Genomic DNA, 26,698 nt, shown 5'->3' with positions numbered 1-26,698 from the left:
TCGCCGCTGGGAGGGGTATTAATCGAGTGGCCTTGTTCTGGGTCTCCAGGCAGGCCTCCCCCTCCCCAGGAAGATCCAAAATAGCGGCTGCAGGGAATTTGGTTTCCCCAGGCCATTCCCTGCTTTCTCTCAACTGCGCGGATCTGCGGGCGCCCTGGAACTTCCAATTTGGTGCCAAAACTCATTGCTGCATTCCCTGCCTGGGCCCATTGACTCTGCTCTCCAATTCCTCTGGACCACCTCTCATCTAATCCAAGTGACTGCTAGCAAGTTCAAGCATGCCCAGCAAGAGTGAGGACAAGGCCAAAGATCAGGCAGGACCTCCCATCAGTAAGCGCAGCAGACCCAATCCTGTGGCCAAGGGTATTAGTACAGCATGTCCTACAAAGGGCAAGCAGCCCAGGTCACAAAGGGTGTCTAAGGCTAAGGAGAGACTGGCAGAGAGACGACAGAGAGCCCTAGAAAAACAATTTCAGAGGGCTCAGGGAAACCAGGGGCCTGACAAGGAGCTCTCTTCACCTGCTGAGGATCCTGCTGTCCCTTCCATTTTAGATCCCCCTCCAGAGGAGGTTCCATAGGTAGTGGATGAGGAGGATTTTGGGTTCTCCCCAAACCCCTCTAGGGCATCTCCCAGGTCTCTGGCCTCATCCCTAGAAGAGGAGTACAGGAATGAAGCTTGTTCCCTGCTGGAGGAGGAGGGAATTCCTACCTCCAGGCCAGGCCCTAGAGCATCGCCCCAGAATCAGGATTCCACTCCTGAACTGTCCCCAGCAATGAGGGAGGTGGTTGCAAAGGCTATATCAGGGGATCGCAGATGGCATCCAGCAACTGGGCCTCACATTGCCTCTCCAAGGCCGTGCCAGAGCCAAGGCGAAGGTCCCTGACTCTCAGGCACAATCGGGCAGTGTCTCTCCGCCTGATTCCTCGGCCATCAGCGAAGCATCTGACACTGAGTTCAGGATGCACCAGACTTGTCGGAAGACGAGAATCCAGCCCCCAATGTTCCTGCATTCTCGGGCTTGTTCAAGCCCTCTATGTTCCGGGCCATCCTCACCAAGGCTAGGGCCTCATCTATTCATATGGGACTTCCCGCTAAATTGGATAAGACTTCCTCAGACCAGGGCGATAAGACACCTATCCGGATCTCAGGATCCAGGGGCGGGCCTCTTCAAGGAAACCATCCTTCCCCAAGATCTGGTTCCAGCGCATTCTCGGGCTTGTTCAAGCCCTCTATGTTCCGGGCCATCCTCACCAAGGCTAGGACCTCATCTATTCATATGGGACTTCCCGCTAAATTGGATAAGACTTCCTCAGACCAGGGCGATAAGACACCTGCTGGATCTCAGGATCCAGGGGCGGGCCTCTTCAAGGAAATCATCCCTCCCCAAGATCTGGTTCCGGCGCCCCAACTCTTCGTGGATGTTGTCCAGCGCCAATGGGCTAAGTCAGGATCAATGGCTAACCGCAGTGGAGTGGATAAAAAGCTCTACTCCATGGAGGCTGGAATGGGGGATCTCCTGAAGCTCCCACAGGTGGATGATCCCATAGTGGCCCTGACCTCGAACTCGGTTCTTCCAGCAGATCTGCTGGAAGGACTCAAGGCTGAGGACAAGAAGGCAGAGAAGGCCTGTCATAAGACTCATATGGCCACTGTGTGGGCCATGAGAACCTCCTCTTCTTCTTCCTAAGTTATTAGGAAGTTATTATGCGTACGTTATTAGCCAATCTCCTAGCTAGCGACACTAGATCTCTCCAAGATGTAAACAAAATAATCGCAGTGGTAGAGTATTCAGCCGACGCCTCCCTTAACGCCACCAAATTCTCATCTAGGGCTTTTGCTCCAATGTCACCTCACGTTGCCTGCTGTAGCTCCGTCACTGGCAGGCAGACATGAAGGCAAAACGGAAGCTAGCTTGAGCCCCCTTCAAGGACCTTGGACTCAGTACTAATTGAGTCCAAGGACAAACGAAAGGTCCTTCCAGCTGTCACCAAGAAACCGGATCATAAGGGTCATTCCTTTTTTCGCAGACAGCCCTTTCGTAATGCAGATGCCCCTTATTTATTTATTTATTTGATTTGATTTCTAGACCGCCCCCTCTCCCCGAAGGGACTCTACCTCTGGAGGATACACCAGGCCTTACAACCAATCACAGGACCGCTCCCATGAGAGGTCCTCATTCAGGAATAAGAATAGACAGCAGGGAAACCGCAAAACGTTCGGGGGGGGGGGTTCAAACCATTCCTTTCGACGGACTAAGTGACCGTCACCGCCCCCCTCCCATTGGGGGCAGGCTCCAGCTGTATGCCGACCAATGGGAGGAGACAACGATGGATGCTTGGGTTTCGAACACGGTTTGGTACGGCCTAACCTTAGAGTTTCTATCGATGCCCCTGTGGACATTTATCCACTGTCCCCTTCCCAAATCGCCCCTCAAACACCAGTTGATGCAGGCAGAGATCAGACATTTACTGGACATAGCGGCCATCGAGTAGGTACACCCGGATCAGGAGGGCAGGGAATTTTATTTGATCCTTTTCCTCGTCCCCAAGGCATCGGGGAGGGGTGGGGTGAGAACAATCCTTGACCTCAAGAAACTCAACATCCATCTCGCGTACAAGCTCTTCAAGATGCAATCGCTCCAAACCATATTGAGTTGCATCAGGCAGGATGATCTGATGACATCGATCGACTTGAAGGAGGCGTACCTGCACGTCCCCATTCACCCAGCGCATCGCAAGTTCTTGAGGTTCCAGTTTGCAGACCACCATTACCAGTACAAGGCCCTTCCCTTCGACCTCTCGTCGGCTCCAAGAACATTCACAAAACTCCTGGCTACAGTCACAGCGAATCTCCGATCTCGTCCTGTACGGCTCATCTGCTACCTAGACGACATCCTCTTGCAGTCGTCATCTGTCCCACAAGCACATTGGGACCTCAACCTCACCATTCGCACCCTCAAGCAGCATGGCTTCTCTGTCAATCGGGAGAAGAGTCACCTGATTCCAACCTTCAGGATTCAACATCTGGGCACGGTGATCGACTCCATCGCTTGCAAGGTTTACCTCACACAACAGCGAGCGGAGGTATAACCTCCCTTGTGTGACGGGTCAGGACATCCAGGTCAGCCTCCATTGTGACTCTATCCCAGCTGCTGGGCAAACTGATCTCGTGCATTGCTGTAGTTCCCTGGGTTCGACTACATGCACGGGAGCTTCAGTGGTTCTTGCTTCCGGTTCAACGACGCAAAGCCAGCAACTCCAAGAAGGTAGTGACCATACCTCCAGGGGTTATCGGGTCACTCAGATGATGGCAGTCAATGGCGCTAAGGAGGGGCTCCCTGTTCAAGGATCCAGAACACCTTGTTATAACAACAGACACCAGCCTGTACGGCTGGGGAGCTCATTTTCAGACACATGTGATGCAGGGCAGATGGTCGCCAGCAGAGCTCGCCCACAACATAAACTGGCTGGAGCTCAGGGCAGCCAGACTAGTTCTTCAACATTTCCGCCAGCACATTGAAGATGCACACGTCCTAATATTGACGGACAACATTGCCACCAAGGCGTATATAAACCATCAGGGCGGGACTCGATCAAAAGCCCTGATGTTGGAGGCAGAGGTACTCAGGCGTTGAGCCGAACGCTACCTCACGTCACTGAGGGAGGATCACATCTCGGGGGAAGAGAACATAACTGCAGACTGGATGAGCAGAACTACAATCAGCAACTCGGAGTGGTGGCTCCATCCATCTCTCTTTTACCAACTATCCCAAAGATTCGGTCTTCTGATGGTAGATCTGTTCGCCAGTCCGACAAACATGCATCTCCCCCAGTTCTTCTTGCGGTTCCACTGCCCCAGAGCGGACAGGACGGACGCCCTCCGATGTCGCTGGCCTCCCGGCCTCCTTTACTCCTTCCCACCTCTCAACCTCATTCCCCAGGTGATCAAGAAGATCCTGTTGGAGGGAGCAGAGGTGCTGCTGGTCGCACCACATTGGCCGAGGCGATTCTGGTTCGCTGACCAAACACTGGCGCATTCCTCAGGAGCAGATCTCCCTCAGCCAGGGGGGCATTCCTCACCTGGATCTTCAGTGGCTCCAGCTGGCCATCTGGCACTTGAGGGGGACCTCCTGAGGCAGGACAATTTCTCAGACAAGGTCATCCGCACCATCCAGGTGTCCTTCCACGGTGCGCATCTATGATACAACCTGGACAGCTTTCGCATCTTGGTGTCAGTCGCATCATATCGTCGCCACCGCACAAATCCTTGAGTTTCTCCAGGATGGACTGGACAAAGGGCTTGCCCCCAACACACTGCGGAGGCAGGCGGCCGCCTTAACCACCATATTATCCAGAGACGACACTATACCACTCAGCAGACATTCCAGGGTCCGCAGCTTCCTGAAAGGAGCTACCAACCTAAGTCCCCCGATAGTCTACCGGTACCTGGCGTGGGACCTGGCAATCATTCTGCAGACGTTGACCTCGGCTCCATTCGAGCCTGTTTGTTCCATCACCTTGCGACATCATTTAAGACTACCTTTCTAGTTGCCATCACTTCGGCCTACAGAATTTCTGAACTGGCGGCTTTATCGGTCAGGGAGGACCTCTGCATTGTGCATCTGGACAGGGTCATTCTTCGTCTTGACACTTCCTTCCTCCCCAAAATTAACACCTTGTTTCACAGGTCACAGGAAGTGATTCTCCCTGACTTTTGCCCACATCCCAGGCACCCCAGGGAACGCATCTGGCACAAGCTGGACATGCGCCAGGCAGTACATGTATACAGGAAAAGGACAGCTTCTTTCCACAGGTCTGAATCCTTCTTTGTATCTTTCCAGCCCGCTTCAATGTGCAGGAAGGTTAACTTTTCGACTATTGGACGTTGGCTCCGCGCCTGCATAAAGCTGGCCTATGAACACCAGGGCTGCCCGGTTCGTCTTCATATAACTGCTCATTCCACGAGGAACGCCGCAACCTCGGCTGCTTGGGCAACTCAAGCGCCCATTGAGGAGATATGCAGGGCAGCGACTTGGTCCTCGCCATCTCCATTTATTTGTAACTATAAGTTGGACTCCTTCACAGCTGCTGAGGCCTCTTTTGGGACAAGAGTTTTACAGCGAGTTCTCTCTGCTCCGGAACAACGGGACCTTTCTTCTTCCCGCCCTGGGACTACATAGCTTGGGTATATCCCATGCTTGGACACTCCAAGCAGCGCCTAGGAGAATGACCTTTGACTTACCTGAATGGTCATTCTCTAGGTGCTGCGGGAGTGTCCTACACCGCCCTGGGGTAGCCTAGTGGAACCATGTTATCACCTCTGAGGACATAATCCACCTTCTTGCGACATCCTTCCAAGTTACATCTCCTCGTTTTTCAAACTGAACTCCAAAGGGAGCAGGAGGTGTGGCTACACTAAAGATTTAAACTCAGACCTTGGGCAGCAAGCTGAAGTTAACCCATGCTTGGACACTCCCGCAGTGCCCAGAGAACGACCATTTAGGTAAGCCAATGGTCATTCCCCTTTCGCCGGGTCGCTAAGCTGCAAACGTTGTGGACTGCTGTCTTATTATGCTGTCAGTAATGTAAAATTCTAGTCACGGCGGATACGATGTAGAGTGGTCTTAAAAATATAATATAGGATGGTCATAATCTGTAGTAAATTAGAAACACTTGAATTTTTCATTTTCTGTATTGACCAAAATCTACCTGCTTCTTACCTTTTCATTCCTCTACCACTTTTATTTTTGCTCAGGGTTAGTTTAAGTGATGGAAGTGACAGTGATAGCAGTTCTGCATCTTCACCTCTACACCACGATCCTCCACCTTTATTAAAAACCAACAATAACCAGGTATTGTGTTTTGGTATGAGCACATACCAAATTTTTCCAGTAAACATTTTTATTTTCCCAACTTTGTGAGCCTTCTTTAGTTTTATAAATGATTAGTGTTAATTAGTCCTGAATCTTTTCATTTTGTGAAGATCTTACTGAATTTGCTTTGTGCTGTTATAGCCTAAAATATTTTCTGGATGGAAAATTCTTCCAAAGATATGTCTAAAGATACATTTATGCTTTACTTTGAGGTGCATAATATTTATTTCCCCTATAAGTGAGTAGCACCAATTTTACGATCATTTTTGTCACAATTGTTAAGTGAATCTCTGCAGTTGTTAAGTAAATTGTGCATTTATTAAACAAATCTGGCTTCCCCTATTGACTTTGCTGTCAGAAGCCAGCTGGAAAGGTCACATATGATGTTCACATGATCCTGGGACACTGTAATAAATCAGTGTCATATATACATGTTCGTTGCCAAGCACCAAAATTTTGATCAGTGACTATGGGGATGCTATAGGATGGTTGTAAATGCAAGTATTAGTTGTAAGTCACTTTTTTAGTGCTGTTGTAACTTCGAACAGTTGCTAAATGAATAGTTGTAAATCAAGGACTATCTGTTCTTAGAGTAAGCACGGTATAAAATCATCTGTGATTCAATTATTACAAATCAGTCATACTTCTAATTTCATTGAAAATTAGCTCAAATTATTACTTTTTAAAATAACCAGAAGTCAGCAAATGACACTTTTTCAAGTAATGACATATGAATCAATTTAGTCAACAACAATCTGTTGTTATTTCCTGTTACTTAGATTTGTTATCGTCTGACTACTTCAAAAGACGCTGTATACTTGACACTTATTAGGCACTATGTTAAAGTTATTGATTTTACTTAAGTAGAAAAAATGAATACTTCTAGATCAGTGTTTCTCAAACTTGGCGACTTTAAGTCCTGTGGACTTCAACTCCCAGAATCCCCCAGCCAGCATAGCTGGCTGGGGAATTCTGGGAGTTGAAGTCCACAGGACTTAAAGTCGCCAAGTTTGAGAAACACTGTTCTAGATCAATGCTCAAGTAGATCAATGCTTATGAAACTCTTCTGGGAATGGTAGGTCCCTGTTCGTAGAAGAACTATGTTCAAAACAGAGACTTCAACATATGGATATAATTCTAGTATTGTAGAAGTTTAGAAACAAAATTCAAGTGCCATAACCTGGTTTTTAAAGCTAATTTCTAAAAATATGACACATTTATCTATAAATAAATTGAAGAATTGATACTAGATTAGTCACAGTATATTACTGAATCATTACTGAACATTCTTCCACTAGTATTCATTTAGTTGATAATTCCAAAGTCTTTTTCGATGTTCAAATTTATTTATAATTAGTTTGTTGCTTTAATTTCTGGTTGAAACTGTTCTTCAGGGATATAACATGATATATATATTTGTGTTACAACCCCTGGTATGCCTAAATATGGGAGGAAGGTCACTACTCCCTCTTTCTGTCCTTCGGCTTCATCACAGAAGACCATGCAGGCAGAAAACCATATTCTTATTTTTAATATTGCCTTTTATATTTGTGTTGTATTTGTACTGATAAATAAATAAAGGGAGACTAGTATAGATCTATTTCGAGCTAATTAGCTCTCATCAGCTAGCCATACCCTTACTGGGATTTGAACCTGGGATGTTATATATCTCAGGCAGGAGCCTATAGGATATATAACTTGGCTTTAAATCTGCTTATAGAACAAAGGCATCTGACCACCATAGTTTAAAACATTTCAGTTTTAAATTTGTAATGTCCTTAAATATTTATTCTTTTCATTTTGTAGATTCTGGAAGTAAAGAGTCCTATAAAACAAAGTAAATCTGAAAAACAGATTAAGAATGGTGATTGTGATAAGGTAAATAGGAAAAAAAATGTTTAAGTAGTGTTTCTATACATTAGAATCTAAATTTAACCAGAAAACCTAATTGAAATCAACATCTACATAAAAATGTAAATTTATACATGCATTTATATGTAAATGGAATGTGACTTATAAAATGTTTCTTAATTACTCCTTTAGCATTTTGTATTACTGCATGTACATTGTTTATTATTGTTATGTTGGTAAAATCATATAAAATTGAAAATATTTGTGAGCAAAGCTATGAGGTTTCACAAACTGCCAAACTTTGTCTTTTTTGTTTTAATCTGTAATTACTTATTTTCAGGCATATCTTGATGAATTAGTTGAGCTTCACAGAAGGTTAATGACTCTAAGAGAACGACATATACTGCAACAGGTGAGGGCTTCTATGTCTTTTAAACAGTTTTCCAAAACTAAAAATTTATTAAAAGAACAAAGTCTAAGTCTAAATTTGATTTTTCAACAGAAAGCAAATCCATCAATCAAAATATTAGTATCTCACAATTTTTTATAATCTCAGTCCTACAAAAGTGTACTCACACTGAAATGAATTTCATGAATGTTCAAATTATAACTGAACATTTAGAAAATGTTAAATGAATTCACATAATTCAGATTTCAATTTAGTCCTGCAATACTGAAATTTGAATTGGTTATTTTCATTTATTTATGGACTTTGCGCATTACTACTTTGGTATGTTCAATGACAAAACAATTCTTTTTTCACAGAAATTACTGCTTCACTATGAAAAATTTTAAAATACAGAATTTTCTGTACTTAACACAGCTTAGAATATTGACTTCAGTAATAATAATAACAATAACAACAAAATCAACAACAACAATAATAAAATTTCCCTAGTATAACACATATTCGTTCTCTCTGCCTTTGTCCTACATACACAGACCCAATTATAAAAGGAGTTGTTTATCTGTTTGTTTATTGCAAAATTTTGGTTCCTTTTTTTGTCGGTGCCATTTAGGTTCATGTCCATGTTCAACCGTGGAACTACATTAACTGCATGGCTTCAGGCCAGTTGCTCTTTCTAAGCCCAACTTACTACTTGAGGATCTTCATCTAAGCTACCTGAGCTAGGGATATACACATACTGAGATATGTACCTTTTCCTCCACAAAACTCTTAAAAGTCTGTAAGTTCTTGATTTATCATGTGGTAAAGCTACAAAAAAGTGCTATCTCAGATGAGATCAGCTGGATCAATTAATATGAGACTGTAGGCTTCAGATTTGAGAAATGGGGACTGGATAAGTGATTCTCAGTTACTGTTCCTAAAGCCCTTAAAATCAAAGCTCATGATTAGCTCCCCCTTAGTGTTGTAGTAATGATAGGCTTAATATAGCAATAGTATTTAGAATTATATACCGCTTCATAGTGCTTTTACAGCCTTCTCTAAGCAGTTTACAGAGTCAGCATATTGCCCCCAGCAATCTGGGTCCTCATTTTATTGACCTCAGAAGGATGGAAGGCTGAGTCAACTTTGAACCTGGTGAGATTTGAACTGCCAAATTGCAGGCAGTCAGCAAATGTAGCCTGCAATACTGCATTCTAACCACTGCGCCACTGTGGCTCTTACCATGATAACATATTAACTTTAGCTGACCCCTAAATCACAAAATGATACATTTCTAATTCAGATTTTAACTCCAGTGGTAGTTTATCATTTAAGTGGCAGATTATGATGAATTGCATCAGTATACTGTATCTTATACTCAATGCTAACTTTTCCCACTATTTATTTATTAAATTTATGTTTTGCTCATCTCATTATTGAAGATACTCTAGGCTCCAATATGAAGAGAGGAAAAAATGTATTGTTTATTTAATGTCCCACCTTTATGTTTTTATAAATAACTCAAGGAGGTAGGCATATTTTTTATTATTTATAAATAATTTATTGATTTGTATCCCATCTTTTGGGGGGGGGTGATGGATCAGTGATTAAAGATGCTGGGCTTGTCAACTGGAAAGTCGACAGTTCAGGTTCGATGCACCTGAGCACCATGTGATGGGGTAAATTCCTGTTCCTTACCCCAGCTCCTGTCCACCTAGCAGTTCAAAAGCATGCAAATGGGAGTAGATAAATAGGTACCACTTTGGTGGGAAGGTAACAGCACTCACATATAGTCATGCTGCCAACATGACCATAGAAAATGTCTTTGGACAATACTTGCTCCCTCAGCTACGAAACGGAGGTGAGCAGTGCCCCCAAAGTCGGACATGATTGGACAGGGGAAACCTTTACCTTTATTTTTATCCTATTTTTATTATTTTTACAAATAACCGAAGGTAACAAATATATTGTATCACCTTCCTCCTCTTACTTTCCCCACAACAGCAACCCTGTGAGATGGATTGGGCTGAGAAATAGTGTCAGGCCCAAGGTTACCCTGTTGACTAGAATTCGTGGTTTCCTGGTTTCTAGCCTGGTGCCTTAACCACTGGACCAAACTGGCTTTACATTTAGATTTTTCCCCCTATTCTTAAACACTTAAAGAAAATCATTATTATCTAAAATGCTAATACCAGTCCTTCTATATACATTCTGTTGTAGAATCATTTACGTTGTTGCTGCCAGATTGATTGCTATGAAATTAAAGGGAAGCCAGAACTATATTTCATATTAAATAACGAGTAGTTGTGTACTGTAGTAGTTGATTAAGTAGTGTACTTCATCAAAAGCAAATAAAACTCTCTTGGACTTTGCATCCTACATCTTCAGCTGAATTACTTTTAATGTGATTTTAAAACTGATAATCTGAAATCTTGCCAGCTGTTATCTTATTTTTCCGCCAAAGATTTCTTAATAGATTAAGAATATAAAAACCTGGTTTCCTTTGGCAGGTGGTCAGAAAAAGCCCTCAGATTTTCTGGCTATATTCTTGAGCTGCACCTCTATTAAATGTGAATATTCATCCTGCTCAGTTGTAATACTGGGACTATATTTCCAAGAGGCCCTTATGAAGAGCAGGATTCCAGTGTTCATGCTGCTTTTATTTAAGAGCTTAAAAAGGATAGATAGTAATCAAACCGAAGCAAAGTTTCATTTCTCATCCCTCTAAAGAGTACTGCATTGCTTAAAAATGCATCTGTTAACACTTCCTAGCAGCTTTTGAATTCCTTAAATTTATTATCAAGGGAGTTAATGGAAAGCCCTGTTTTGGCAGAGTTTCACAGGAAGGCATATCAAATATAGATCACTCTTAAAAAAATACTTTGGAAAGTTTTTCTAGAACTCTTCCTGGGCTGGTTTATTAGCTAGGGTTAAATGAAGCATATTTTAGAATTACATTCCTAACTCATTAGTTCGACACAAGCTGTGGAGTGTTGGAGCCAAAGTTACTATATAAACTAGTGTGGCAGAAATAAATGAATGTCTGCTTTAAACATGGTGCTTTTCAGCAGGGTGACATTTAATTTTTAGTAATGCTGTGTGTTTCACATTGTGGAGTGGTTAAACCTTTCATTAGCTCTTGCTGATCTGGAACTACATGGATGGAAATATATGGATTTAATACTACAGAGTTCCCAGTTATTCAGTTGGGCTATCTCACCAGAATTGCTGCCTTCCTGCTCACTTAACAGTACAGCTCTTAATATTTCTATGTCTTTCAGTCCAAAATGTTCTAAGGTTTTGCTATTCCTTAAGTATCAGGTAGTATTATGTACAGGTAGTCCTTGACCTATGACCACAATTCAACCCAAAATTTATGTTGCTAAGTGAGACAGTTAAGTGAATTTTGCCCCATTTTACAACCTTTCTTGACACAGTTGTTAAGTGAATCATTGCAGTTGTTAAGTTAGTAACACGGTTAAGTGAATCCAGCTTCCCTGTTAATTTTACTTGTCAGAAGGTCACAAAATGTGATCCACATGACCCAGGACACTGCAACCGTCATAAATATGACTCCGTTGCCAAGCATCTGAAGTTTGATCATACGACCATGGGAATGCTGCCATGGTTGTGTGAAAAATATATCATAAATCACTTTTTCAGTGTAATTTCGAACTGTCACTAAATGAACTGTTGTAAGTCAAGGGGTACCTGTACTTTTATTTTATTTGTAGTATGGGTGCCTGCTTGGATATAATGATCAGAAAAATATTTGCGCATTTCAAACTATTGTTTCACACTGCCTTATACATTGTGATATGGTGATCGCAAGTTTAGCTGTATAAGATAATTGGGAATAGTTGTAATTCATAGGCAGAGCATGTGCTTTGCATGTGCAGGATGCAAAAAACTAGGTTGGTTTCATCTCAGTTAAAAAGTTCTTGAATAGAAGAGGGAGAAAAGGCCTCTAAATGAAACTTAAGAATGCTAAAGTCACCTGATACAATGTATTTTATTATAATTGTCATCTCCAACATATTTGAAGGGCACTAGTTCAGAAAAGGGTTCAGTAGATCATAGTAAAATACATTATGCGTGAGACATTTTCATGCCAGCAAATAGCTGAATCAAGCCGAATCATAACTGAGAATTGCCAATTAAGAGTTGCTGTACTGTTTGGTACATCATTTCTCCAATTTGTAGGATACTTGCCTAGAAAGGACTGTAGCAGTCTACAAATGTTTAAAGCATTCTGCCTGATTTAAGAGAGATGAACAAACAAAAAAACTAAGAAAGGTTATAACAAACATGAGGCTATTGTTGGCATTTATGTATCATGCTCAGGCCCATGGACAAAGAAACAAGTTAGTGCTACATTTTATCTGAGAATCTTACAGACGAGATTATCAGAAGTGTTTAATTTTAACTTTTTCTTTTGTTTTCGAATGACAGATTGTAAATCTTATAGAAGAAACGGGACATTTTCACATCACAAACACTACCTTTGACTTTGACCTTTGCTCACTGGACAAAACCACAGTTAGAAAATTACAGAGTTACCTGGAAACATCTGGAGCATCCTGAGGACATCAGTTGTGGTTGCATTCAAAACTGCTGGATTTTTTTTTATCTGAAAAAATAAAAAATAAAACACTCAGAACGATGCAGCCATGGTGCAAAAACCCCAACAGCTCTCTTCAGCTTTATTTCTTTTGTTAAAGCCAGTTCATCATCTCTTGATAAAGGAGAAGAAAAATGACAAGCCTCAGCGAATTGCTCTTCTCACCAAGGAAATGCTCTGGAAGAGTTAGCCTGGATAGCCTTGAAAAAAAAAACATTTAATGAATGTGTATGGTATCATGTGTCTCTCTCTGTGGTACTCCAGGCCACAAGATAAATGCATGTTCAACACACTGCCTTATTACATAACTGATCTATTTATTACTGCATATGCATATTCTAACGTCCTTGAGGGAATGACACTATCAGACGCTACAATGTCCTGTGTCTCACGGATGCTCCTTGGATCCAGCACACCACCATCACAGGCCTTCTGACCTTACTCTTGCTTTGATGCCACTTCGTCTTGACCTTTTGCTAGTACGGTGTGAAAAACCCCTGCATTGTTTGGTTTCAATTTCTGTGGTTCCCCAAAATAAGATACTGGTTGTGGGGTAAGGCAGAAAAGTCGAGAATTAATCCATCTTTTTTTTTAAATGCTCAGTCTATTGTAGCAGGATTACCCAGGTTATAATTAATATGTTCATTTTGGACTATATGTAACAAAACCAAACAGGAATCTGACCTACTTCCTAGACTATATAGTCAGTAAATTAGCATAACTTTTATTAAGGGGGGGGGGGGGAAACAAATATTCTAATATGCTATCCCAATTCAGAATTGCTTTCCTGTCAACATTTCTGCACCTGTTTTAAGGTTATATTAGAAACAAATATATAACATTACAAGGAGACGTTTGCCATAAGAGGAGTACTAGTTCAGTTTTCATAGTATAGAAAGTCCTTGATTTGGAACTATGGCCAGTGCGCTGAAAATTATTTCTAAATTTCATTACTTGTTCCATGCTTCACATTCAGTTGTAATAGGGCTCTTAACTCAATTAAACGAATTAACTGGTTAATCAGATGAATTTCAATTGTATAATTAATACATACTATGTTTGGATGTGAATAAATGAGTTCTAAACCACTCCCCCACCCCCCATCCTTTTTTTTAAATAAATTTATACATTCATGTATGTATTGCTATAGGGACCACCTGAGAACTTGTATTCCTTCCATTTTTTTTCAGAGATGATTGGACTTCTTCCAAAATGTTATCTGTCATACCATTTTAAACTTTTTAATGGTGAAATGATTTTTTATAATAAAAAACCAGCCATCCAATAGAAGCATCTTTCCTTAATGAAATTATCTACTAAACATTGCTGCCCTAATTTTCAGAAGTATTTTTTAATCTTTAACAAAAGTGATTTCATAAAACAAAGTAAAACTCCATTTAAAGAAAGAGGGCAGGAAAGAAGCCTTCTCTTACTGAAGCCATTAAAGTAGGGATTTCAAGTGATATCCTGATAGAAGATGTTGCTTAAGGACTACTTTTGGATCTGAAGGATTTGTTAGTCTTTTCAAATAAGCTGTGCTTGAAAGGCTGTTGTATATCCAATTGCTGCTTAGTGGTCAGATTGTCATCTGTTGCTACAGAATCATCCTGCAGAAACATCTAATGGATTTCCTTGTTCTATGTGCACAGTATGTTGCAGTATGAAAAATTAAGTTTGTAGTAAGGTTATTTCTTCATAATCATGGGAATTCTTAACGTTGTTTCTTTAAGTCCAAAGAAATTGTTTCCTTTTGTGTGTATGTGTGTGAATGTGGAGGTTTTTTTTTTTTTAATTTTTAAATTAAAATATTTGACCTAAACTACGGAAGTCTATCTTAGGCTTTCAAAAGAACAAGTGTACTTTTCTTCAGTAATGTTATGACTCTTATTGATGATTGGCATGAAACATACTTGAAGTGTTATGTTCTTTTTTAAGTCCAACTGTTAAATGTGCAATTGTTGGGATGGGAGGTTTTTGAAATCTTTTGACATCAGGCATATGATGTGATCTTGGAGTATGGCGGGAGATGTTTGAGTGGGTTTTTTTACATTTTTGTTAGCATTTTTATATGAAATGTTTGAAAATCTAAAGGCTGTCTTTCAACTTTTTTTAACAGTGCACATTCAACACAATTCATTTCAATTGAGCACAAAAATGTGTGCTTTGGGGGAGGGGTCAATGTTGACTTTTCTAACTAAATTTTGTGGCAAAACCTCTTGAGAGATTGTTGGAAGGAGCACAGGCCAACATAACTTTGACTATATACTGGACATGAGTTTTTTCTTTGTTTTTAAAAAGACAAAATAAGTCCTTTGAGCCACAAAAAATAGTAGCTGATGTACAGAATTTGTGGGGGTGGAGGGGTTAACTATGTAAAGGAAATATTACTGAAATTACAGTAGACTCTTAACTCTGACTTGCATGTAGCTCATCAGTCATCCTTATAAAATGTTAGTTCTCTAGTTTGATGAGAATGAGGATGGAATAAACACATTTCAGCTGCATTTGTGTATTGAAAGTGAAGAGTGTTTTCCACAAAATTCTGGTAGAATAAAAGCTGGTAAGTGGTGTCCTTTTTTAAAAAAAACAATTTACTTTAGTTATTTTGTATGCTGAAACAAAATAAATTCTTTTTCAATTAATTTCAAATAGTCCTATTTTCTGGCACAGAATTCAGTCTCAGCTGCATGGAAGATTGATCATTTAGGATTGGTAAAATGGTATACAGTAGCACAAGGTCTAACTTTATGACAACTACATTATATTCTTGGAGTGTTTCATCTGAACCAGAACTCAGAATCTACTAAAAACCACTATTTTTCCCTTGTCCTTTTTTGACCTTTTCTAAAATAATATTTTTTTTACAAGTTTATGATTATGCAATCTTTATTGTCAAGTCAAGGTGTGGAACCAGAGTTGATAGAGTAAGGGTGGATATTGTGTTCATGGCATAGTGTCTTAAATTTAAATGGCCAGTTTAATACCCTTCACATGAATTGGGATGGAAATTCCCAAAATTGCACATCTGAAAAACACCAGTCTGGACACATCCAAGGCAAAATGTAATATTCATCTATGTTATATCAAAACTACCTATATTACCACTACATTATTACAACAATAATTAGTTATTGGGAGTGGAATTGCAGCAGCGCAGACCTTTGGTAATATCAAGACATAAGGATTGTAGGAGTGAATCCTTTGAGGTGCAATTACTGCTTATTTACATAGTATACATTACAGCCTGTATACATAGTATACAGAAAACATCCTTCAGAAGTACAATTCATACATTGTAAATCCAAATCCTAACTTGTCCTTCGGCAAGTGTTTTAAAGAATGCCTCTTTCAGCATTAGTCTGAGGTAGATAATTAATTCAAATGATTTAACAGCATGGTAAGAAAATGAATGCTACAGAGAAATGTTGTCATATTTGAACATCCTTTGCCTGAAATTTCACACTGAAGTTGATTATGTAGTGCTTTTTCTGGTTTTTCAAGAATTCTGTTTAGCCATTTCAGTTCACTCCTTGTTAAACTGGCCAAAAGCCGAAATAATTTTTCCTGCTCAGCCAGTTCAATTTTTCCCCTATCCTGTTCAATGCCCACAAGATACCATTAAAAGAGCTATCCAACAGATCAGGAGGGAAGTTTCAGTTATATATCTTCATCCTGGGCTTGATCAGAGATGTAGTGGAAGACATGATCTGATGGCAGGATGGCGTCTGGATGGAGAAAAACATACTTGAATTCCAGCCAGAATAAAATAAAATTGCCATGTTGTTTCCTTCATTCCAGCTCCATCAGCCTCAAGTTCTTCTAAGGAACATTCTCTAACTTATCATTAGTCTTGTTCAATTGTTAAGTGAATCACTGCAGTTATTTAGTTAATAATGTAGTTGTTAACTGAATCTGGTTTCCTCATTAACTTTGCTTGTCAGAAGGTTGTATAAGGTATTCGCATGACCACAGGACACTGCAACCAACATGAATACATACCAGTTGCCAAGTGTCTGAATTTTGACCTCAGGATCATGAGAGATGTTGCAATGCTCAAAAATGTGAAAAACAATTGTGTCACTTTTTTTCAGTGTCATTGTAACTTGGATGAGCTGTTGTAAGTCGAGGACTACCTGTAATGTGTTACCTGTAGCACATTGATTGACAAATCAAGGAGACTTCAAGGAATAATAAAGACAAAATAAGCCTTCCAGATTGTAAGCCAATTCTCAAGAGCCTAGCTGAGATGCCCAATGGTGAAGAATGATAGGGATTTGAATGGAACGGGAAAATGGGAGTGATATTTGAGAGCATCTTGTGATAGGAACCCTGTTAAATTTAGTACAGAGTAGAGATGTATAGGATTGAATGTGCATGTTATAAGACATGAGCAACGGTATGTTTACAAACTAGAAAGGTATTGCATTCGTTTCTCAAATAATTGTAAGAATGGAACAATTCTGATTAGGCTTCCATCTGTGTTTTTAATTTGGCAACAATAGTGTGGCTCTTTAATATACCACACTTTCTCTTTCTGTGGTCCAAATGACAATTTTCTATTATAGAATGGGAAGAATGTAACTCCGGATCTGCATGGTTAAGATGTCAACTGCAGGTTCCCATCCAGATGTGAGAAAGCAAGATGCCGCTCCTAACGAGAAGAAAGGATGGGTATATTTCCTTTGACATTATTCCTTTTAAAAAGGATTTCTCACTGGACGTTTTCTCTCATTCCTCCTCCCCTCTTTTGGAGGGGGAATCGTATGCACTATGGGGTGGGAGTGGGCAGGGGGGGCTGAAAATTTAAATATAAAAAAAGAGGAAAGAAGTGAGTTGTGCTAAAAGCCAGGCTCTTCAAGTAATAAGGTTGTGATGCTGATATTGATTTGGGCGCTGAGCAGACATTCCTAACCCATGTGGTTTGTGTATTCCTATCTGGGTGGGTGGTCTGCTCTGAATGGAGAGGGAGGGGTGGCAAGATGGCTTAGTTTCTGAGCAGTAGAGGGAAACTGAGACTTGGCTAGCATCATCCAGCCATCCTTCAGAAAAAACAAAGTACCCTTCCCTCTTTGCAATGTGAGGGAATGAGCGTTGATTAAATTCCTCGCAATACTATTTTGCACCATATTAAAACTTTGTGGCAGGAATCCTGTATGCATGACTAAATGTTTGGGAGTCTATATTTTTTAAAAATTGCGGGAGACTAGGAAATGGCAGATTTGAGGCATGAGAAGAAAAGCGATTGTCTTAACCAAGGTGACCAATTATTTTTCCCTGTCTGGGAGGCAAGTAATCTCCCCTCAAAGCTTTGGTTTCAACTCGTTTGTATGGAGAGGGAGGGAGGGAGGGAGGGAAGTCTCCCTGTTACACGTTAATTCTTCATTAGCATCATTATCAAAAGCTCTATTTGAAAAGAAGCCTATTAAAAGGTGCATAGAGCTGGGTAAATCCTACCCAGGAGGCATCTGCAGAAGCTGGAAGTTCAAGTCTGTCCCTAGTATGAGAGCACCCATTTCATGAAGAGATTTAACTTTTTTCTCTTTCTCTTCTTCCTTCTTAGCCTACCAATAATTGTAAGCAATAACGTAAGAATTCTTGTATACTGGCCAGGGAAACTAGAAGGGGATAGAAATAATATGGAACTTCTTATGTGTATGAGAGGGCAGGGGGAGGGAGGGAGAGATTAATGGAAATATTTGCATTTGTGTTGCTAACCTAACAACTGCATTGATTCACTTAACAAGAAAGGTTTGTAAAATAGGACAAAACTCACTTAACAAATGTCTCACTTAGCAACAGAAAATTTGGGCTCAATTGTGGTCATACGTCAAGGATTACCTGTATGTCTTTCCCACCTTTCCTCCATTAGAAGATTCAAACCAGTATATCTGTAGTTCCCAGTGTCCCATCTAAGCACTGGCCAGGCCCAAACTTTTTTTAGTTTCAGAAAGTTTATCGATTTGAATGTTGGCAGGCCAAGGGCTGGGACAGCTTCTTGGGTTTTCTTTTTAGGTGATCTAACTATTTTCTTCTTTGTCAATGTTGGCTATCAAGTGAAGAAACAATTGCAAATTTCTCAAAGTCCAATGGCATTAATAAAGAAAAGAGGAAATTAAGATCCTTGTCACAGAGGATATCTTAGAGATGACCTCAATATGACCAAAGCCACCCAAACTCTGGATGGTGTTACTGGCCCATCAGCCGTGTTATGAAATCTTTTCTTAAAAACCAGAACTATAACAATCAGATGACAAAATAAACATCGAAAGTTGGTTAACAAGTTGGCATCAGAATCGGCTGAAGTAGAATTGGAGTAGTAGCATAATATAGTATACACAGTATATAATAGACTTATATACCACTTCACGGTGCTTTACAGCCCTCTTCAAGCAGTTTAGAGAGTCAGCATATTGTCTCCAACACTGGCTCCTCATTTTACTGAACTTGGAAGGATGGAAGGCTGAGTCAACCTTGAGCCTGGTGAGAAATGATCTGCCAAATCGTAGACGGATTGTAGCCTGCAGTACTGCACTCTACGAATTGTGCCACTGTGGCTCTTAGTAGACAGGAATAAAGCAAAGAAGTGTACTGAACTGAATACAGATAGTCCCTGACTTACGGCTACAATTGTGCTCAAAAATTCTGTTGTTAAGTGAGACGTTTGTTAATGAATTCAGCTCCATTTTACGACTTTTCTTGCCATGCTTGTTACGTGAATCACGGTAGTTGTTAAGTCAGTAACACAGTTGTCACGTGAATCCGGCTTCCCCGTTGACTTTGCCTTTCAGAAGATCGCAAAAGGAAATCACATGACTGCAGGACACTGCAACCGTCATAAATATGAGCCAATTACTAAGCATCTGCATTTTGATCATGTGATCAGGGGGATGCCACAACGGTAGCTAGTGTAAAACACAGTCATAAGCCCCTCTTTTCAGTACTGCTGTAACTTCAAACAATCACCAAATGAACTGTTGTAAGTCAAGGACTACCTATAGTTGGACTCAAGAATTAATGAGTTCAACAAGAAAACAGTGGATTTTTGTCAGAGGTCTCAAAAGATTCCAATTGATCTTCCCGTCCTCATCCTGACATAACCTCAAAATAGAAGCACAGACTTCTGGAAAACCCCGGTGTGCAGCATCTGTGTGAAATAAGAAATGAATGCTCATTTACTGTTTTGGGGATGGGGGAGAAAAACCCCGTTCATGCTGAAAGGCCCTTAGACTAAACAGGGAATCCTGATCTTAGACAGCACTGCAAGATTGTAAAAGCTCAATGGAGTAGAAACAGATAAACACAAGCGTTAGTTCTATGTAAATATTTAATGTCAAGGTTTTCAGTGTGTTAAGGGGGTAGAAGTGTGATAAGTGAAGTTTGTTGAATCTGCGAGAAAGCTGCACTTTCCTTGTGATTTGCTTGCGTCAAGTAGTCAGGGTGTGCTGATGGAAACATCCAGAAAGAAACTACACCTGTGAATTTCTTAAAGTCCTTAAATGCCAAAAAGGAAAAAAGCAATATATTCCCATGGGTTGAGTAAGGTAATTTGACTTTCCATCTTAGAATTTGTTTAGCAGTGTTTATTTAGATTTGTTGAGACTGCTTTAATACACATACTGTAAAAGGAAACAGACTTTATAACCAATGGAGTCTAGTTAATAATTGTAAGATGGAATCTACCTCACAGTTCTGGGAGGGAGCAGTTGATATATGATGTTTTTCAGGAACTACATGCTTTCTCTTACCATGAAGATTTATTTATACATCTTGACAAATAAGATAGGAAACAAAGCTGTTAATTAAAACTTTTGCCCATTCTTACCTCAATGAATTAAAGAATAAAATGATAATAGCTTGTTTAGAACGTGAACCAATGCCATTATCCCATGGCATGCTAATTGTGCCTAGTAAAAATTAATAAAAGGCATAATGAGAAATCACTTACAGAGGAGAGGGGCACATTAAAAACAATAAATAATAATGAGAGCCCCTCCAAAAAAAGCTAAAACAAAAAAGACATTTTAAAAAAATCGGTAATAATGAAATAAATATTTAGAAGTTGTTTTTATTTAATTCAGATGGATTTCAACATTTCACATATAGAAAAAAATAAGAGCAAGGAAGACAAAGAAAAATTAATACAAAAAACCCATATAACTATTTTTTAAATAATAAGAAACATTAAGGTAAAGGTTCCCCTTCCACATATGTGCTAGTCGTTCCCGACTCTAGGGAGCAGTGCTCATCTCTGTTTCAAAGCCGAAGAGCCAGCGCTGTCCAAAGATATCTCCGTGGTCATGCGGCCAGCATGACTAAACGCCAAGGGCACACGGAGCGCTGTTACCTTCTCACCAAAGGTGGTCCCTATTTTTCTACTTGCATTTTTTACGTGCTTTCAAACTGCCAAGTTGGCAGAAGCTGGGACAAGTAAAGGGAGCTCCCTATGTTACAAGACGCTAGGAATTAAAACTGCCGAACTGCCGACATTTCTGATCAACAAGTTCAGCGTCTTAGCCACTGAGCCACTGCGTCCCTCATATAAATAAGAAACATTAATAAGAAACATATTAATAAGAAACACAAATAAGAAATGTTAGCTACACTTTAAATACAGCAATAATCAATGGCCACGCAGAATGAAGCTGGTCACTCTTTCCATTACACTGACACAGAGCCAAATTGTATAAGCAGATAGAGAGCACATATCTTCCACCCAAGACAGTAAATGCAGGATGACACAGTCTTTCCATCGTAAAAGAATAACCAACTTGAAATTTTGCCTGTTTCTTATACAGACAATTGTTCTGAAATCAAAACAGTCATAAAAGATCTAGGACATAAATGGCTTGTAAAATGAAAAGACTGTTAGTGGGATTCATATTACAAAACACTTGCAGCTCAGATCTTATTAAAATGTTACAGAAACATATTTGCAATCTGAAATGATACGTCTGTGTTTCAGATATGGAGATATCCCAGGACAAGAAGTATTTCCTGTCATCCCAAATAACATTAGCCACAATCAGTCATGGTTTTTTGGACTTTCTTCATTTACTACCTATCTGCTTTTTCCCTGTTTCTTTCGATTCAAAGTCCATAAGGCAGGGGTGTCAAACTCATGTCGTCACGGCAGCGTCACATGAAACATTGGAATTTCCCCCCCCCTTCGCTAAAGCGGGAGTAGGTGTGGCCACGTGTGATACATCCGGCCCACGGGCCGTGAGTTTGACAGCCCTGCCATAAGGGAAGTTAATATTGAGATAATCCTAGTTCAGATTCAAATAACATACAGCGCTATTAAAAAGGATATGTAGCGCTATTAAAATAAGAACAGGGAGTCCTTTTGTAAAAGATAATATTGGTAGCTCATGGTTGAAATGAGGGGGTCCTTGGTGCACTCTCAATTAATTAATTAGTTAGTTAAGGTAATGAAATGTCTGCAAGAAAACAAGCAAGCTCAGAGAGCACCAAGGGCCCCTCAGTCCTCAGAGCATTTGGGACCAGCAACTTGGTCATTAAGCAAAGCTGTCACTAAGTGAACCTGCTTATGATCTTACTTCAGTTTTTTTTTTACAGACCTGGGAAGGTTGTAAATACAAGGACTGGTCATACAATTATTTTTTCATCACCATCATAACTGCAAATGGTCACTAAATGAGGCAATTGCTAAATGAGAACTACCCAGAAGGCCAGACCATGGGTACAAAGTGATATTAAGGCTTAATATCTTAACTATTATAATCTATTATAAACTATATTTTTTATAGATGGAATTTACCACCTGCTAGTTTAGCTAAAAAAATGTTTTAAAATATAATACAATACAATAATACAATAGTAGAGTTGGAAGGGACCTTGGAGGTCTTCTAGTCCAACCCCCTGCCCAGGCAGGAAACCCTATACCGTTCCAGACAAATGGCTATCCAACATCTTCTTAAAGACTTCCAGTGTTGGGGCATTCACAACTTCTGGAGGCAAGATGTTCCACTGATTAATTGTTCTAACTGTCAGGAAGTTTCTCCTCAGTTCTAAGTTGCTTCTCTCCTTGATTAGTTTCCACCCATTGCTTCTTGTTCTGTCCACAGGTGCCTTGGAGAATAGCTTGACTCCCTCTTCTTTGTGGCAACCCCTGAGATATTGGAACAATGCTATCATGTCTCCCCTAGTCCTTCTTTCTCTTAAGCTAGACATACCTAGTTCCTGCAACCGTTCTTCATATGGTTTAGTCTCCAGTCCCCTAATCATCTTTGTTGCTCTTCTCTGCACTCTTTCTAGAGTCTCCACATCTTTTTTACATCGTGGTGACCAGAACTGAATGCAGTATTCCAAGTGTGGCCTTACCAAGGCATTATAAAGTGGTATTAACACTTCACGTGATCTTGATTCTATCCCTCTGTTGATGCAGCCTAGAACTGTGTTGGCTTTTTTGGCAGCTGCTGCACACTGCTGGCTCATATTTAAATGGTTGTCCACTAGAACTCCAAGATCCCTCTCACAGTTACTACTATTGAGCACGGTACCACCTATACTGTACCTGTGCATTTCGTTTTTGTTGCCTAAATGTAGAACCTTACTCTTTTCACCATTGAATTTCATTTTATTAGATAGTGCCCAATGTTCAAGTTTGTCAAGATCCTTCTGTATCTTAAGCCTATCTTCTGGAGTGTTGGCTATTCCTGCCAGCTTGGTGTCATCTGCAAATTTGATGAGTTCCCCATTTATTCCCTCATCCAAATCATTGATGAAGATGTTGAAGAGTACTGGGCCTAAAACAGAGCCTTGGGGTACTCCACTGCATACTTCCCTCCATGTAGATGCAGTTCCATTGAGGACTACACGTTGAGTGCGGCTGGTCAGCCAGTTACGAATCCATCTGGTGGTGATGCTGTCTAACCCACATTCTTCTACTTTATCTAATAGTAGGTTATGGTCTACCTTATCAAAAGCCTTACTGAAGTCCAAGTAAACTATATCAACAGCATTCTTCTGGTCCACTAATTTTGTCACATTATCAAAGAATGCAATAAGATGAGTCTGGCATGATCTGTTTTTGACAAATCCATGTTGACTTTTGGCTATTACTTTGTTTGCTTCTAGGTGTTCGCAAATTCGTTGCTTGATTATTTTTTCCAGAATCTTTCCTGGTATTGAGGTCAGGCTGATAGGTCTGTAGTTTCCTGGATCTATTTTTTTCTCTTTTTTGAAGATGGGAACCACATCAGCTCTTTTCCAGTCCTCTGGTAGTTCCCTGGTGTTCCAGGATCTCTGAAAGATATAATTCAGTGGTTCTGAGATCTCGTCTGCTAGTTCCTTCAGAACCCTGGGGTGTAATCCGTCCGGTCCTGGTGATTTGAACTCATCTAGGGTAGACAGGTGCTCACTTACCATTTTCTTTCCTATTTCAATTTGTGTTCCTAATCTGATTTTTGTGTCTAGCAAATGTTGAAAATGTAATCAAAAGATGGGCACATTTTATCATATGTGGTGGACTTGTGCTAAAACAAAATAAATTTGGGCAAAAATACATAGATGGCTAGAAAAGATAATAGGGAAACATATACTGTAGATTTTAAACCTGAACTGTTTTTATTAGGGATGATATCAGAAAAATTGGATAAGAAAAGCATATATTTAGTATTACATGTGTCAATAGCAGTGAGGATTATCTTCACACAATATTGGAAAGATGAAGAAACACCACAAGATGAAGATATAATTAAGAAGATACTAGACTGTGGGGAAATAGATAGACTTACATTGAAAATCAAGCAGAAAGAAGACAGAATATTATCAAACATGGAGTTTATTTTACCAGTGGTTGGAAAAAGAGGTGGAAAGTAAGAATGGAATCTGTATTGTTAAGCAAATTAAATACCTAGACAACACGATATTTATTAAGCACCAAGAAATAGAAAATTAATAAAATTTATTTTTTTAAGCTATTATAACATTATGGTCTAGAATTGTATGTCATGCTAGGTTTAACCATACTGTGACCGAGAGTGTATAATATATTGTAGGTAGGAAGGTAGGTAGGCAGGCAGGCAGGCAGGCAGGCAGGCAGGCAGGCAGGCAGGCAGGCAGGCAGGCAGACAGATGATAGATAGATGATAGATAGATAGATAGATGATAGATAGATAGATAGATAGATAGATAGATAGATAGATAGATAGATAGATAGATAGATAGATAGATAGATGATATGTCACATCACAGGGAGACAGAGCTAAAGCTGAGAGACGATGTTTCTGTTCTCCCTTCATAAAATGTTTCCTAGTGAGGAATTATTTAGAATACATGTTTAATTGAGTACTGGACTCTGCCCATCCCTTGCCTTCAACACTTCAGAGAACTTGGTGGCTGATGGGAAGGAAAAGTTTTGCAAGGCTTGAACTAGAATTAAAGCCAGTGTTTACAAACTTGACATTAGAACTGGAGAAATAAGTGAAGGGGTTTTTCTGGAACAGCTGCTGAGTCTTGCTGAGGTGATCCATATCATTTACTTCAGTGTGAATTTAAAAAAAACAGGCCCTCATTTTCTAAAATGAAGCACATGAATACAGTTACAGTTACCTCAACTTACCATCAAATTGAGCCTAAAAGTTCAATTGTGGAGCAAGACAGTTGTTAAGTGAGCTGTGCACCGTTTTATGACCTTTTGCTGTTAAGCAAGCCACTGATGTTGTTAAGCGAATCAGGCAGTTGTTAAATGAATCTGGCTTCCCTTCATGGACTTTGCTTGTGAGAAGCTCCATAAAAAGGTTGCAAGTGACAATTCCAAGATCCTGGGATATTGCAACCGTCGTAAATACATGCCAGTTGCCAAACACCCCAAGTCTGATCATGTGGCTTTAGGGATGCAGCAACAGTCATAAGTCTGACAGCTGGTCATAATTTTCATTTTTTCCAGTGCTGTTGTCTGAACGCTCATTAAATGTTTGTAACTTGAAAATTACCTATATTTCATAGGTTGGACCACAAGGTGAATGTTGTAAATTCTACACCAGGCCCTCTGTTTTGAAAACTATATAGCAGGGGTGTCCAAACTTGGGAACTTTAAGACTTGTGGACTTCAACTCCCAGAATTCCCCAGCCAGCATGGCTGGCTGGGGAATTCTGGGAGTTGAAGTCCACAAGTCTTAAAGTTCCCAAGTTTGGACACCCCTGCTATATACAGATCAGTGGTGGGATTCAATTTTTTTTTTACTGCCGGTTCTCTAGCCATGGCTTTGTGGGTGTGGCTTTGTGGGCGTGGCAGGGGAAGGATATTGCAAAATCCCCATTCCCTCCCCATCCCACTAACCTGCCTTTCTGCTCCATTCTCCTGTTCAGGGCAACTAAACAAGATCAGCTGGGAGGCAATGGGGGCAGGGCCATCCTATTTGCCGGTAATCCAAACTACTCAAAATTTCCACAGGATCTGTCTGGTATATTGCAGTAACAAGCTGGACAAATGTGAGTGTTACCATTTGTTGCTGCCTTAGGGGTCATCTTAAGCCGTCGGCACCTCCTATTACAGAACAACACAAAAATGTGTTTATAAAACACGGGTGGGTGAACTATTTCAAACCGACACAAGTATTGTGTTTAATATTCTAAGCATATTTTTAAATTTTAATTAACTCTTCATCTTTTTTGAAGAAAACACCCACATTGGAAATATTTTATTTGCTTATTTGGCAAAGAACATTTGTATAATCCCCCCCCCCCTTACATTGGATGACTATAAATTTAAGGTGAACTGAATGATCGTAAGGAAATGCAGTCTGAAAGATTTGAGGCAACAGGCCTGCTCAGTCTATATTACTGCAACCAAGTTAGAGAGGGAATTTTCAGCTGATAATAGAGTTCTGTCTAAATGAAGGGTGTCCAATCTTGGCATCTTTAAGTCTTAAGGACTTCAACTCCCAGAATTCTCCAGCCAGCCATGGCTTGGACACCTCTGAGCTAAATGTTGACTCTCTG

The 26,698-nt window shown here is 40.2% G+C and overlaps 1 protein-coding gene across 3 annotated transcripts in view; it reads left to right on the top strand.

The window, feature by feature from the left end:
• The window catches only part of MLLT3 (MLLT3 super elongation complex subunit), a 152,400-nt gene extending 138,927 nt beyond the window's left edge, over positions 1-13,473 (top strand). For all 3 annotated transcript variants that reach the window (XM_081944506.1, XM_081944504.1, XM_081944505.1), the window contains 4 exons: positions 5,756-5,852; positions 7,680-7,751; positions 8,065-8,136; positions 12,565-13,473. In XM_081944506.1, coding sequence (XP_081800632.1) covers positions 5,756-5,852; positions 7,680-7,751; positions 8,065-8,136; positions 12,565-12,696 — 373 coding nt within the window. In that variant the 3' untranslated portion in view covers positions 12,697-13,473. The remainder of the gene's footprint in view (positions 1-5,755; positions 5,853-7,679; positions 7,752-8,064; positions 8,137-12,564) is intronic.
• Positions 13,474-26,698: the final 13,225 nt, after the last annotated feature.

The sequence above is a fragment of the Natrix helvetica genome (assembly GCF_964273705.1).
Source record: "Natrix helvetica genome assembly, chromosome: 2".
In the NCBI taxonomy this organism is placed as follows: domain Eukaryota; kingdom Metazoa; phylum Chordata; class Lepidosauria; order Squamata; family Natricidae; genus Natrix; species Natrix helvetica.
This window is presented reverse-complemented; position numbering and strand designations above follow the sequence as displayed.